Here is a 17,170-nt window from a genome sequence, read left to right on the forward strand (position 1 = left end):
TACATAGCAGAGAAATAAAATTTGATTTTTTAATTTAAAATATTATTATTCGTTTTTTTAGAGTTCATCACTTTTGATGAGATAATATCTAAAAATAAATATATATTTGTAGAAATTAAGATATCAATAGCCTTATTTATTATTTATACTAAGGTAAATAAAGCTAAAGATTTCGTTTCTGTAAACACACTTAGCTATAAGTCCAATTTAAAAACTATTTTTTGTTGTTGACTGTGTTACATCATAAATGCATTGGGATTTTACTGGTGCAAAGCAGCTACTTCGACAATAAAAAAATATAAAAAAAAAAAAAACATTATTCGATATAAATATTTATTATTGTTATGCAAATTACATATAACTATCATATGAAGAACGCCGACGTTACATTTCTATTCAATTATATTTGATACATCAAATTGTCAATGTAACATTATGTAACCATTTTACAAAGTCATTTTTAATAATAACATTGTAGGAACGATTATTCCATATTCCCACTTTGAAGTGGAATCACCGTCCGTAGGATTAATTTGTTATAAGTTTAAATATAATTAAAGTTAATTTAAAAATCATTTCGGTTTTTTTAAAGTCTCCGTCTGTTGAAAACGTAATTTGTATGAGTATAAGGGTAACTGTATTATTCATCAATATACTAAGATAAACAAACCAGTCGATTGCCAACCACGGTTTAATTCGTTCATATTAATAACTTATTATTATTCTTTTTAAATTCTTGGAAACCTTTCAGAAGTAATACGATGTTAAATTATGTCTACTCGTAAGGTGATTAATTAAGGCGGTACAAAGTTTTACGTTGCCTAAGCTGTGATATAAAAAGTGGTAATGAGGCTTTCAGACGCCGCAGCGCGAATCTTTAATGAACTGCTTATTCTTTTAGGGTAAATGTTATAAAAATTTCGGCACGATTTCATTTATTGAACATGATGTTACCATCATTAATTTTACAAAGGTAATTTTTATCGAATAAAATTGTAAGATACTTATTAATATTTAATTAAGTACTGTACTAATTCGACGAATTTTAGCTTTGCAAAGAAAATGTTTGGGAAATTCTTGTGCTTAGAAATTAATTCCAGTATCTTGTATTATTTAAGAATGAAATGACATAAAAATATTCTTAAATTATCAACAATTATAAATATATATTGATTATAAGCTTTATATAGATATATGCAACTAGCTGAAGTGCGAAATGGATGGAAAATTCATAAAATGTTACCAGTTAGCACGAGGGGTGAATTAAAAAAAGTAGCCTATCGGCCTCCTGGAGTCAAACTATCTCCATAGCAAATTTCATCCAAATTGGTTCAGTGATTGGACAGCGATCGAGTCACTTTCTCATTTATAATATTAGTGTAAATTATTGTCCGGAAAAGAAAAAAAGACGTTGTGACTACAAGAGAGATAATATATATAATTTTTCGTTCAAGAGTTGCCCAAAAAAATAAGCAATCTTAACTCATACAGATTCTCCATAAATCCGATCCGTGTCTGCTATGGTTAAAGATTTTCCTATACTATCCTAGTTAAAAAAAAACAAGCAAGTATATATACATAATATTTACGTGACAATATATTTTATTACATTCTGATTATGGTATATTGTATCGGTATTTGGCGTAATATATATATATGTAAGTTTATATTGGTACACATTTTTTTTGCCTGGATATTGGAATGTAATCCCAATAAAAGCGCTTACAAATATATCGTACTTTTCCGAATTCGAAACCGTGCTCTTTATATTGAAGATCAACGTTTCCTATCACATTTATCTCTTACCCTATTTATATAATATATTGATATATTGACAGCTGAGGGCATATAAAAACAGTATTGAGCAAAAAATTAAATGGTATTAAAGAAGTTTGGAAGTCATTACGACGAATTCACTGGTAATAACATATTGATAGGAAAAGTTTGTTTCAGTCACGGACTTCACGACGCAGCTGTCACAACTTTACGAACGTCACTCGTCAGAACTACAACTGCTCGTTTCGACTTTTAGGAAACGGAATAGCGATCTGAGGAAAGAGAGGTAAGTTTTTACTATTAATTATTATACAATAATTAATAAACATTGAGTGAATACACTGAGACTGGTGCATAGAAAGCCTTAACACGAACGGAATTGAACACTTCGACTTATGTTATTTATATTCTTTACAATTACAGTATCTTAATTTTGCGTAGCCTAATTTGAAAAAATCAATAAAAGACGAATTCATCTTATATATTTTACTATTTGTATAGTTTAAAAAAATATATGATTTTTATTGCGATACAGCAATAATAACGTCATACCATACCATTCATCATCGTCATACCATTTGCCTAACTCGACTGAAAATAATTATACAAAAAGATAAAAATAAAAACACATATAATACAAATGGTAGTTGTTACAACAATCTTGTTCCTTTTTTATAATTAATATATTATAATGAGATTGAATAGTCGCTCATCTTGTTGGTAATTATTTGATTTCATTCAATGGAAACAAAGCAAACCTTCATGGATATTAAAAAGTATATATGATATAATTACAAAGTGAATATGAATTGGTATGACATGTTTTTTGTACATGAGAATTATTTATATTGATAACTTGGCAAATATTGCACTTGACAAATCAATATTAAGGTAAAAATTGAATTGGATTGTAAAAAAAAAGTTTCTGTACATATCATGCTTACGTAAAACAATGGCAGGAATGATAACGGTATTTCCCCTAATGAATCGAAACTAATAACGTACGTTTATATGATCGTTAATAATATAATAGGTATATTTTTGACATAATTAATACTTAAGACCCACATAAATAATATCCTTAATAATTAGTAATAATTAAGGGAACAATAGTATTTTCATCACTATTCTAGTATAAAAACAAAGAATACGAAATAAATATAAAAATAAAACAAATACACAGTGACGTAATTTATACGAACTTATTAAAAAAAATAGACAATGAAATTTCATTTTATATATATTCTTTAACCGTTTTAATATATTATATAACCAAAATTAAAATTAAATTTCAATCCGACCAAACAAAATGAGAAACAATTAATACTTCTACGTAAATAAAAAATAGCAATAAACATTCTATATCACAATTTTGTTTCAATCAAATGTCACAACATAAAAATATTACACATGCACGAACAAGCACTTTCCATTATGTTTGATATTAAACAAAAGAGGAGCCATCCCAAAACATCATCTTAACTGTCTTTTATGTCAAACAAGTATCAAATAAAAGTTGTTTAATTTAAAAGCAACATGGTGAAACTCAATGTAATTTTTGTCTTCAAAAGAAAATTGTTTTGTAAATTCAATTTAATCAGTTAATGTATTTTAACTTTAAATATGAAAATGTACAAGTTGTATGAAAGAAGATAAGTAATTTAATTTATTCAAATGTAAATGTATTTTTTATGTCATGAGATTTCGTATAAGCTGTTTAAATGATTCGATGACAATGACGCAGCGACTTGTTAAACATAAATATATTCTTAAGGATATTTATACTATTGCGGCATAAAATATATTAAAACAAACAAACATAATTATATTAAATATGTTTACTTAGAAGCTTAGTTAAATTTTATACATTTAACTGAATTTATACTTTATTAGGGAAACATAAATACGACTCGTTAAGTGTACGAAATGTACGAAAAATATTTATTTTTCGCGTCAAATTTTCACGTCGAATATTATGAGTCGTAACAAAGTAAATTATTTACAAACTTGGAACGGCGTGTCTCTATAACGATATATATATTTTTAAATATCACAGATATTAAGGTTATTTATTATTGATACAGTTTAAAAATATATATTAGAGAAAATAATAAAATAAACCACAGAACAATCCTAACTTTGACAGACAGACAGTCTTCCGGCGAGGCTTTTCCTCAGTCGACCATATACACTCTGGAGAAAGAGTTCAAGACCATTCTATACTGCTTTTATCGACTACGGAAACTACTAAACTACTCTACTCCCCCCATCGATCTGGGAGCTCTAATGTCTCAGGGAGTGTTATTGGACAAAAAACATCTACGATAACAGCTGGCAGAGTGAAGTTGAAGATCACTCACCCATACAAAATAAAAAGAGGTGTAAGGCAGGGAGACCCAATCTCTCCGACGATCTTTATAGCGGTGCTAGAGTTCATCATCCGCAAACTAAATTGAGAGGTAGTAGGCATATACATAAACGGACGTTACCTGAGCTATTTGCGATTTGCGGACGATATAGTTCTAGAATCAGAAGCGCCACTCAACTACAACTGATGATGAACTCACAACATGAAGACAGTCGCAAAGTAGGCTTGGAAATCAATTTAGACAAAACAAATATCATGACGAACCATTCTAAAATACTTATTTATGGCACAAATAGACTGATAACGTAAGCTGATTGGTATATTTATCTAGGAAAACAAATTACATGTAACCAATGCAACAACGCAACTGCAATGCAACTGGAAGTATAGAGAAGATTCCAACATAACTTGGAAGAAGTTTTGGAGCTTCAAAGAAATACGAAAAGGCGACATGCCCATAACGTTGAAAAGCAGAGTCATGAACACCTGCCTACTCCCCTCGCTAATCTACGACTGCTTAACTTGGTAATTTACAAACAAACTAAAAAACAATATTATAACCAGCCAACGAAGTATAGAGATAGTATCCAGAAAAACATAAAGTTATAAAAAAACCGCCATACTGACATAAGACAAAAAACTAAATACATCGATGCTCTCATTTACTCACAGAAGCTAAAATGGTGATAGGCTAGTCATTTAGCTAGACTCACTGACAATAGCTAGGTCCATCGGGCCATAGAAAAAGGGGTAGGCCAATTGCGCCCTGGGCAGACGATGTTACAGCAGCAGCAGTAGCAGGCAGCTACTGGATGCGAGTAAAAGACAGCGAACAACGGTCATCTCTGGAGGCCTTTTGAAAAATGTGTTTTTTTATAAACTAAATACAATAATTATCAAAATGTATTTTCAACTAATTAATTTCTATAATATTATGCGTATAAAAAAATAACCAATGAATTTATGTTGGTTCAATCGTAAATACATTTGTAAGTTTTATTCCCATACGATATTATAACTCGCGATTATCTTTATATAAACGCTTCAGTGGCACAAATAGACCTATTATTCTACACAAAGCAATCGAATACGTATTTACTTAATAGCCTTTTAACTTGCAATCTTCGTAGAATTAAGGGCAAAAAGTCTGCAAGCTAGGGAAGTGCAGTCCTAAGCGCTTAAGGCAATTACACTCGTCAGATACAGAGATAATCTCGAGAACTGGTAATTGCTCATAACGAGGCGAAGTACAACTAGCTACAGGAGTGATGAAGCTGTGACTAAGAGAAACACTTTCGATTTAATAATTTTTATTTAATATTATCTACTTTAGTATTTTCATAGTACAACGTCGTGTCTTTACTAATATTAAGGCAAGTTATATTTTATGGCAACATTTTATCTTATCTAAATCTCAGGCCCGCTAATTGGTAAGTGGTCCACAGTAATAGACACATAAGAAATATTAATCGTTCGTCAAATTATTTATCAATGAGTCAACCACTTTGCACATCGGATATAACATGCCAGTTATGTTATGTCACAAAAAACAATAACAATTTATTTGTTTAAAAAATAGGAAAAAAACAAATGACGGTTGTCGTTTACTTTAATTTTAATAATGTATCATCCCTAATAAAAATAAATGAGATATTAATTTATTATCTCATTTAATCTTACTTATGAAGTTTACGATTTAAATAATTATATTTAGAATATATATAAAATATTTAGATTGATACGTAAATAATCGCGAGGTGTATTGTAAGGTATATATTCTATTAGTACAGTACGAGTTTAAAAAATACTCAAAATAAACTCTTCTGTTTTATTCCTACGAAGTCTAGATGGTTACTTAATAAATTATAAACTTTGAAAGCTACTTGAGTTATGCAATTTCTTTCAGATGCAAAATCCCTTTAGAGCTAGTAGTACAAGCTGTTACACGGTTGTCCATTAACTACCGGACCCTACATAAATATATAAGTAGTCACAGCAGTTGTAATTAAAAGTTTAGCAGTTAGGAATGTATGGTACACAGTATATAAAATTTTATTTGTAAATGACAAAAATATCTCAGGCTTTAAAAGGTCAAGTTAAAATAATTTCCTTCAAGTAGATTATTTTAAAAATTATACGAAATAAAGTATGTGTACTTAGAATTAATTCAAATGAAAGTCTAGTTAAGTATTCGTCCTTCGCAAATAAGTCAAGGACCGCCACATTATTTCAGAGTAGTAACTCTTTTGAATAAAAAATATTACGCTTTTACGAGTGGCACTAAACATGAAGTTTTATTCACATCCACATACATATATCGAGGAAACGAACCGAAAAGTTACATACAAGTTGCGAAACTGAATATTCGCAAATGAATTTATTTTGTATTTGATGGACGGGACGATACAGCTATTTGTAACAATATTCCTGGACGATTCTCCTTATTTTCACTGTAGTTGTTTACAAAGGCTCCTGCATTTTTAAATTTATAAATTCTTTCAGTTTTTCGGGTGTCCTGAATACCTGAAATGTTTATGGCTCTCATGGTAGTCGGACTCGTAAGGTTGTCCTGCATTATGTATGAGGTCAAGGCCTAAATTCGTAAACAGTCGCAGTGCGGGACCAATTCGATCGTGATACTTCTTCATATATTAACTCTTTCTCGACAATAAAATACTTATTTTGAATAACAATGTAAGTAAAAGATTCCAATTCTAGGACTTAACTACTAAATTAAAGAAACCGCTTGTAAATGTTTCCTTCTTGGGATAAAACCTCCTCTCCGTTTAAGGAAAAGGATTAGAGCTTATTCCACCTCGCTGCTTTAATGCGTATACATGTGGCAAATTTTCATCCGACACATGCAGACCTCTTAAGGCGAAATCAAAGCACAAACTTTAGATTACTTTTTTCTATATTATTTTCTGATTGGCTTTTCAAATAAATGTAATAAGCATTTCTATATCAGCGATGACATTTAATACCCAATTTAATACTCAACTCTCATCAGACTTATTTTGTAGAAGATCAAACATGGTTGAATTGTTATGTAGAAAATATATTATATATATTTATATTTGAATCATCTTATTCTTAACGTGATCGTAAAATATATATTAGACGCTTAAAAAGGATCGAACACTTAATATGATATAATTTCAGCCAATATGACATTGAAAAGGATTTTATTAACACGAAATAGTAAAAAAGTTGTGGAATTAAATTGTAGGACACTGGAATTGTTTCAACTACACTCAATCTCTCAAGAGGACGCCGGCCGAGCCTTTTGGAGTAAGTCTTTGAAAAAGTGGCGAAACGAGAATTTAATAAATCTTTCTTTGCGTAAATGAATAACGGTACTTTATTCCATATTCCAATGGTTCTAAAATATACGTTAGCATATTATGACAAAAACTAGTGATGATATAAATAATCGGCTACTATTCCTTATTTAAATAACTTTTCGTTGTTATTTTAGTTATCTGTTTGACCAAAATACTCGACCGAATATTTAATTAGATAAAAATAGTTGCACTCAATATTCGGAAATGTTTGTATTTCATTACCAAATTACTAAATTTAGAATTGATAACCTATGAGTAGTGGGTTCATACAAACATTTTTTTCAGTATATGTTATTGACAATTGCACTTTTTCTACTAAATAATAGCCAAAATATAATATTCGTTAATATAACATTGTTTTTATAATACAATTTTAGATATATATAAAAAGGAGCTATTTCTAGCTTTTAATGAATGTCGCTTGACGGATCTTGATGAAACATTTATTCACATTTAAAATAGCACTTTTTCCTAAACCTGATATTGAGAGCTAAGCAAAAATTCGAACATCATTGAATCTGTCGCCAAACATCGCTGCTTCGGTCGCAAGCGTGATCAAATATTCAGTGATCCTAGACTATTTTGCAAAAAAAAATTGAATATAAACAAATAAAAATTCTTGTAAATTTAGTTCAAAACCTGAAATACAAATAGTTGATAGAGAAACTTCTGAATTTTTGTCACAGTATTCTTACCTAGACCACAAATTATTGAAAAAGACTAAGTTCATATAGGTATTAAATAATATTCCAATAAGAAATATACTAAGAATTAATATTTTAATGATTACACTCAAATTGAAATACGTCTAGGTTACAATATTTTATTTCGCGCACTCCTTAATTTATTACACTAAAACAAAACAGTAAAAATGCTTAAGCATTACCCTCTAAGCTACATTGTATTAGTGTTTTTACAAAATACCTAAAACTACTTTATAGCTGGGTGTCACTTTAAAAAAGGTACTTTTTAAAGAGTATTTTTAATTTAATTAATTTTATAGTACTTGAATTCAAGTTTAATAAAGGTATCCTAGGTGATTTTCATATTCCCTTGAAATAGATATTTTAATTAAAAATCTTATAATCTCGTAATCTTTGCTTGTGAATTAAATTTCATAGTTTAAAACGGCTTGTGAAAATAATTGAACTAAAATGGATGAATAGGTATGCAAGCAGCAATGTCAGCTCAATCTCACATACTATTGACAAAGAACTATTGTCAAAGAAACTACCGAATAAAGCTTAGAAAAAAGAAAATTCGTGAAATTCTTACATACATAGATGATAAGTAGTCTAGTAAACGTATTTTATTAATTTTCTGATGATCGGTACGTTGTGTTAAAGTTAGTTTATAACTTTTAATCTATTTTCACAAAATTTTGTGTAAAATTATTTCACAAAGGTTCGAAATCGGTTAAAATGCCGAAGTTGTAAAACTTCTCCGACCCAACCTAACCAATAGTTCCGAATAAAATTATTCCAAATAAATAAATAAAAGTATTATTTTATTAATCCTTGTTAAAATATCGATTATCGGAACAAAATCCCTGAAACTCTTTGAGCTATAATATCTTATACTTAAAGTCTGAGGCGAGATTTTATTAGACATTTGAACAGCTGTCGCGCGAGTCGGTTATAACCTTGCCAATGGCTCCACTTGAACATGATCTTGAGAGTAAACCACATGCCATAAAATAGGCATAACGTTTTATAATATATCCTTACAAGTTTTTACCTTAAACAATATTGTTTTCTATAGTATATTATTAACACATACCTTACTTAATTTTTTCTTTGAATAGCATAGAAAACATTAAATAAATTATTGAAACCTTAAGTAAAGCAATCTCACTGTCTCAGTTCTGTCTAGAGAATAAAAGTTCAATGAACGAACATGAAAGAATTTATGACTGCAATGGTTAGAATTTTTATATTATTTATGAAACTTAGTTGAGCAATTACTTTATAAGTTTATAATCTTGATTAAAGCAAAACAATTTAAAATATATAAAAAGATAAATGTATCATCTAATAATTTGAATACTTGTCAGAGTCATAATTGTAATTTATTAACAGCGATAGTAAATAACATCTACGATCATTTAGTGATACGGAACTGTTTACGCTTACGTTCAACACGCTGGCATATCGCCAGAACACACCAGAGCGTTCTCAATAACGTAGACTTAAATAGGCAGGTGACAAAAGACAAGCTTGTTGATATCATAGTTGGAGCTTAGCGATAGCCTGACAAAATTTACTGATATCTAGAAAAAAAAGAGACAAAGCCAGGGCAGGACCGTAAGTTTAGAGGGCCCTGGGCTAACACTACTTAGGGGCCCACCTAAGACATATCTGAACTTAGACCATACGACCATACGACCTGTTTAATTTAATAAAGTTATGGATTCTTTCGCATTATCGTCTAATTTTGACTTTGACTTAACTTAGCTGGGGCCCCTTGAATCCACGGAGCCCTAGGCTGAAGCCCAGTAGATCCGGCCCTGGGCAAAGCGTCTGTGCACCCACCATCCGTCTCCTTTTTATTAAGGATTACTTTTGTAGATAGCAGCAATCAACGGCGCGCATTCGACACCACGTGACTTCTTGGATGTTACTGTTAAATGAAATTTTACAATAAAAATGATATATTTTTATAATTTTCATAATTATGAAGACATTATATTGTAGTACCGTTAAATAAATCTTAATTAAAATAAACTTTTAAAAGCAATTGTACGTGTCATTTCATGAAATGAATTAAATTTAAAACTACCACCGGCTTGGAATGTAAATTCTACCGAGAAAAATCTTAATATATGTACATGTTATCTGTTGTTATTTGAATTAAATTTATATTCTTATATTATATAAGAAAACAATTATAAGCGAATATCAATTATTTTGGTGACTTTTACCAAAATCATGGATCATCTAGTAACTTCAAAGACGCTGACAAAATGTGGGCACACGTTCGCTTTATCGCTGTTATAGTTTTTTCTCTGTTGACTTAATGCATTTGATATGGAACGGTCTGATATTGAAATTATATCGCTTACGAATACGAAACCAGTGCGTCACGTAACAGACTAAATAACTCGATATTCGTTTACTTAGTCGATTCCTCCATTATTTGATCACTGATTTGATGAAAGTTAAAATTAAATCGACGCCTATTTTTATTTCATTACTAACACTAACCATTGCGGATACGTTCGGAAAAAGTAAAAATATATTTGTATATTTTAACAGACATTTTGATCAAATTTATAAATCTATTTACGTTCCGTACAAAGTGACGCAAATAGATGGAGTTAAAGTTCGGCCTTAAGATAAAAATATTTTCTTAGCGCCTATACATAAAGAAACAAGGTCTACTTCTAATACCAAGTTCAACTTTATCAACGCTCAGCTAAAACTTTGAGGTCTCATAGTTAATAAATTAATCAGCCAATCAATTAATTACAAATCAAATGTAATGAAAATTTTATTTATTCATTTTGATTCTCGTCGGATGAAATTAATTACAGAATCAATATCATCATTTATATTTAAGGTTTGCTATAAGCGAGTTAGGTGACATCTACTAACGTAAGTAAATACACGGAGATGTGCTTCTAATAACTCGGTTAAACTCATGTAAGGTGTGGTTAATATTTCTTAAGCGCCAATGAAGCTGAGAAACAATTAAAATCAGGAGGATTATAAAAAAAAAAAACATTTTTTTTTATAAATACAATAAATGACGGAGAAAAGGATACGTACCTAAAGATTAGTCAATATAATTCATACAAAAACTACATGATAAAAATGCATTCCTTATATTGCCAGAGCGCAACAAACTTTGGAAACGTACATATATAGATGTAATGACCCTTGTGCCCGTAGTTACTATGGGCCACTCACTCTTCTAACTGAAATACAACATTACTAAGTACTGCTGTACCTACCGGTGTCTTCCTTGCACAAAGTCCTATCAATAAATCCGAAATAGGATTCAGCTGTAAACGAAATAATTACGACCTTATTCTGTTTCCAATTTCCTGCCACGTGCATATCACATGTGATAACGAAAAAAAAAAAGCTATATACGAAATTGTATTTGTACTAATTTTATTTCTTTTTATTTTCTACATTCTTACAAAACTAATAAATATCATAATACAAAATCTGTGCCATTACTATAGCTTTAAGCTTCAGAACATTCGTATGTTATATGTATGAGTATTATATAATCGGAAAGATAAACAGATAATACTTGGGGTTTGTATATTACTAAAATGTCATATTATTTACAATTCTGTTAAAGAAAATTATAGTATGTGCAATTATATTATATATATGTGTGTGTGTGTGAAACAATAATTATTTATCAACGTTTTAAGTTATTCGAAAAAGATTAAGGGAAAGAAAGTTAGATTTACGATAAAACTCTTTAATTCTTCTTACACACAAACACACACACTCACACAAAACTCAGCTATACTTACACACATGCATACAACATTGCACTATCAATATAATTATATATTCAAATTAGTATAAAATAAAAGTTCTTTATTATTAGAACAATTATGGAAGTAGCATGTAACACCTATGCAGCTATTGACTCGCGATCGAGAAATGTGCTCCTACCGTCATACAGTTCACCTAATACGGAGGGTAATATTCATCGAACTTGAGTTGCTTAGCATTATTCTACTTTAATAACTTAGAGTTACATTTTCTATTTAAAATTTTCTTATATGTATTTTTTGTAAATATCGGTATTAAGCTAGGCTGTTAATGAGTTAAATAAAAAATGTATTAGCTCAGAGATCAGATGGACGAATTACTGGTCTCGAAAGTGAATATTAGTGTTTATACATATGTCTTAATATATCGTCACGAAACTGATAACTTACCCATGGGTAAGTTATCAGTTTTCATTCAGCCACAGACCGAAGAATACGACGAACAGAGCGCGTAGAACTTGTAGTTTAAGCCAGCTTAAGACTTTGGTATTACCAAATAGCAGAGTAATACAATTCCGGCCGCATTGTTTACGAATAAACTTGATTCTGATTAATACTAACAGTAATTTAACTAAAATACTAAATCCTCTATAAAACAAAAAGTTTTAATCGGTATGATTTATTTCCATTAATTTATTCTTCTTTCTGGTCTGATCAGACGAGTCCTGTGTTTTATTGATACTTACGTTTTCGCATCGGTTTTCAGCTCCTCTTAACACTATAGTTATAAAGAAATAGTTTCAGTTGTTACTCGATCGCACCAATGATTAGATTTTCGGTTTTATTGACTATATCATCATATTTTAAGCATTTGTAAGCACTGAGAATATGGATCGGTTTTGGTAGTATTTTCCTACACTGGTAACTCTACATATACACTGCCAACCTTATAAATATGTACCCATAGTAATACATACTAAAACATTAACAGATCTCTCTATTTATCTTATTATTTTGTCTCAGACACATGCGAAGTCGATTAGGTAGCTTGTATATTAAGTTTACATATATTATTTCCTTACTCCAGAATACTTGATAAGTTGAATACACGATGCAAACAACAATTATTTACAAAATATCTCGAAAAATAACTGTCCCCAACCCTGTATTTATTTTTCCCATTAATGACGGCAGCCTCCCGAAATTTCTTGTGTTGTCGCGTAATTTTCGGATTCGCTGATTGGTCACATGACACCGCAAATGAGTAAGAGGAAAAGGGACGGATATATACGAATTTTGATGGATAGATATGAGTAAAAACATGTTGCGAATAGATTGTAAGTAGAATAAGACAGCATTAATACGATCAAGCCATGATTACTGAGATCTATTTTTATAAGTTATTTTTGCGTAATACCTGGATATAGAGATTTATTTTTATGCTACTATTATAAATGAATTTCATCAAAATATAAAACGAAATTTCCGAGAGACATCACATAATTCTCAGGTAATCTTTTATTAAATAATAATCCATATTAATATTATAAATGCGAAGGTATCTGTGTATGTCCGTCTATCTGTTACGTCCACGGTTAAATTTCTGATCCGATTTTGATAAAATTTAGTACGGAATAAGCTTAAACCCCAAGAAGAAGAGAGAGAATTTTTTTTTTAAATTCGCCCCGTTATCTTGTGATAAACTACACTTAGGGATAAAGGTTTGTGTGCAATTTTAATAAATTTCACGTGGGCAAAGCCGCAGATTCGGCTAGTATAGTATACACTAATTGTTAAATAATAATTTAACGATAGGTTTTTTTTTGCTTTTAATATAAAATACATTATTTGATCAATTTCTATTCAATTTCGAAAAGTCGATTCAATTTAAATCAATTTATGTCGATCAATGTCACTTTGGTTCACTGTTCTATTCACTTCTTTGTCTGAGGTTATTGAAAAGTCAGAAAATTATAATCCATAAATTAATTTCAATGACAAAATATTCATATCTACGAAAAATTAAAAAAATGTATTTATAAATATATATAGAACTAAAAAAAAGGTAATTGATTTGAATAATTACTTTCATGCACAAGTACAGTGATGACACATTCAGCGACCACTTTCAAAATAGACCTAGCAGATGGGCGACACGTATGAGTACATAATACTTATGCGCTCATACAGAGGTACTGGTACACTCTTTATTGCCTCACTCTCGACCAAAGAAACAGTCAAAAACAATTACATAATATAATATTTCTCACACAGATATCAACTTTCTTGCTTGCTGTACTGAATAAACTTTAAAGCTCTAATTCCCTAAAGTAATTTCAAAGGGATTAATTTTGTTGTGGGTTTTGTTTGAAAAGGTGTCTCAGATAATCTCGTTTTGTTCAATATGTCTGCGGTAAAAGTATTTTAAATAAATCAAACAGAACCTTTTCAAATATAATAATGCTCTTTATTAATTTTTTATTAATGTTTTTCATTGTCTATTTAAATTATATTATTAATATTTAATTTGATCATACATAAAAGTTTTCCGTAACAAAAACGATACGATTTGTTCATTTTTTACATTTGTTGGTAGTCATTGTTTGACATTTGTTTCGACAATCGAAGCGTTCGTCTATAAAAGTGAAGTCCGCCTTCCAAGACTTTGTCGTGAAAAATTTATTAAACTGTAACTTTTCTTCTTGTAGCACCTCGTAGAACAAATGGATTACTTTTGTGGAATCAAATCTAGGTTCAGATAAATAAAATTTAATGATTTACATTTTATTAAGGAATTCTTAATAAATAAAAGGCTTTTGGGTGTTACACCTGATTTCTTTTTGGGAATTCCGTACCGTGAGGGAATAGAGAGTTAGCTTACATTTGTGTACAGACTAAGCACTAACGAAATTTTTTGAATATTTTGTTTGTATTAATTAATAATAAACCAAGTCTACAAAACCAGAAAACACAAAAAATGTAAATATTACCGTGATCATTATTGATGAATCAATTAATTACCTAGTATATTGTTTCTGTGAAAAGGTTTTCATAGAAACAATATATTCGAAACAAGGAGTGAGCAATCTCGGAGAAACAGTAACACTAGACAGCTGACGACCCTTAAATCATTATTATACTGAAGCGAGTCATAATTAATAAAATCCAACAGCTTTCATATAACTCTCGCCCAGACGAAAATTTGTAGCGTATTTTTAATAGTTCTGAAATTATTATATTATACGAAGTAAAACAAACCCTAAAAAAAATGTACTGGTTCAAAGCGCTTCTAATTAGGTTTTTGGTAAGGTTAGGTGGAGGAATGTGAAAATGGAAAAACATGTGTTTATTTATATTGGCTGTAGATATGTAAGAATTATTGTATATGAGAAATGTTATTACCATTAATGATGAACAAAAATGTATCTTGCGTTTTTACATTAACTATAATGAAATAACAATGAGTACATTTGAAGCTCCTGTTAATTCTGTGGAAGAAATATGTTAAAGGATTCATTATTATTGTTTTTTTTCATACGGAAATTACGATAAAAAAATTAATTAGTATATAAAAGCATTGTCAGTTTTCTCAGTAGAATCTTCATTCCGTCTCAATGGTAGCTCTAAATTTAATTTACGTTATAAAATTACGATTCAAAGTTGCAAAAGTTAACTTGATTAAAGTAGTTTTATTAAAAAAAAAAAAAACACTTTATTTTGTAAATATTAGAGAAGACAACAGGGAAATGATTAGTTAAGAGGACAGTCCTTGCGGAACGCCAAAATAGCGCATACTATTTTCAAAATATCTTAAAACTGGAGCATTGATTATGGATAAAAAAATACATTCAGTATCTGAATAGATATATCTCAAGTTTCACCACATGATATTTATAAAATTTGTATCAATAACCTAGTAAATTCATCGTCAACATCACTCCAAACACTGAAATCGACCTTTTCTATTAACATTTTTTAAGCTATTTAGCAGCTAGTTTATATATGTATTTTTGGTTAAATGGGGACACAAAAGTGTAAATAATAAGTTCACCATGTTCAATTTCTATTATATCACACAATATTATAGTATTTTTTAATTTAAATATTGCTTACTTTTTGGCATATGGCATTATTTTCTCCATACTAAAAAGTATGGAGAAAATAATTTCATAAAACAAACATAAACGTTAACATTTCGTAAAATTAACAAGTAACGTCATAAACACGTCAGTGCATGACGTCAGTATACATATATATAACAACTGAGATATTAATAACATGATAATGATAACGACATTAACGTCATAAAGCATGTTTCTTTTTTCATTTTGAAATTAAATATGAATTAAATATTTAATATGATCTGTAAAATGAAAACTCATTTTGAAAAATTTTCACTTTCAAAGGTCTACAAGCTTAAGTCACAGCAAAAATATATTATTTTAACCTCAATTAAAGCTTAGAGTTTATTCGTTACAAACTTCTTACACGCAGCCTTTGGTGCGCTATTTTTAATTAACTTCGCGGTATTTTGTCGGATTAACGCTCGCTAAACTAAGAAGAGTATAAATTCATATAAACTTTTGCGAAATTCACGAAGTCTAGGTGTATTTAAACGTGCATAATTTGTTACTAACTATTGAAAGTTTAACGTTTGGAAAACTCAATGTTACACTGTTATCATTTGTGCAATCTATGCATTTTCTTAACTATAAAAAATATTCATAACGACTGTTCACCAGTACCTTAATAACAATTTCTATTGCGATATCCTTGGCGGGCTGATCTTATTTCATGTGAACGAAATCATAAATTTTGGTTTTAATATCTGGAAATAATCTTTATTCATAGATACGAGAAATAGCTACAAAGACCGCAAACACTAAACTTAGCATTGTGGTATTGAATTATGCTTTGTTAAGTTTAGTTAAAAAATATCTTTTTTAGTAATTTTACGGTTACTTAAATTTTTCAGGGAATTTGATGCAATAAATATTTAAAAAAATAAAATTAAAAGACTTTTTAAATGCGTTAACAATAAATATGGTCTGGTATAAAGATGTCTTTGTGTGTTAACTTTAAATTAAGAATACAGCAATCTTTCGAAAATTAAAAAAAAAACTTAAAATATGAAAACAAGCCAGCCAGAAGTAATTATAAAATGTTACCGTATAAAGTTAAAGTGGGTGTAGCTGGCAAGTTACAAATGACGTTACACCTGCCCAC

General features: G+C 29.6%; 1 protein-coding gene across 1 annotated transcript in view; it reads left to right on the forward strand.

Annotated features, from left to right (window-relative positions):
* The window catches only part of LOC125064072, a 170,388-nt gene that overhangs the window by 68,017 nt on the left and 85,201 nt on the right, over positions 1-17,170 (forward strand). Inside the window, exon 4 of the mRNA XM_047670853.1 lies at positions 1,954-2,062. Coding sequence (XP_047526809.1) covers positions 1,954-2,062 — 109 coding nt within the window. The remainder of the gene's footprint in view (positions 1-1,953; positions 2,063-17,170) is intronic.

Source organism: Vanessa atalanta, chromosome 5 (genome assembly GCF_905147765.1).
Source record: "Vanessa atalanta chromosome 5, ilVanAtal1.2, whole genome shotgun sequence".
Taxonomy (NCBI): domain Eukaryota; kingdom Metazoa; phylum Arthropoda; class Insecta; order Lepidoptera; family Nymphalidae; genus Vanessa; species Vanessa atalanta.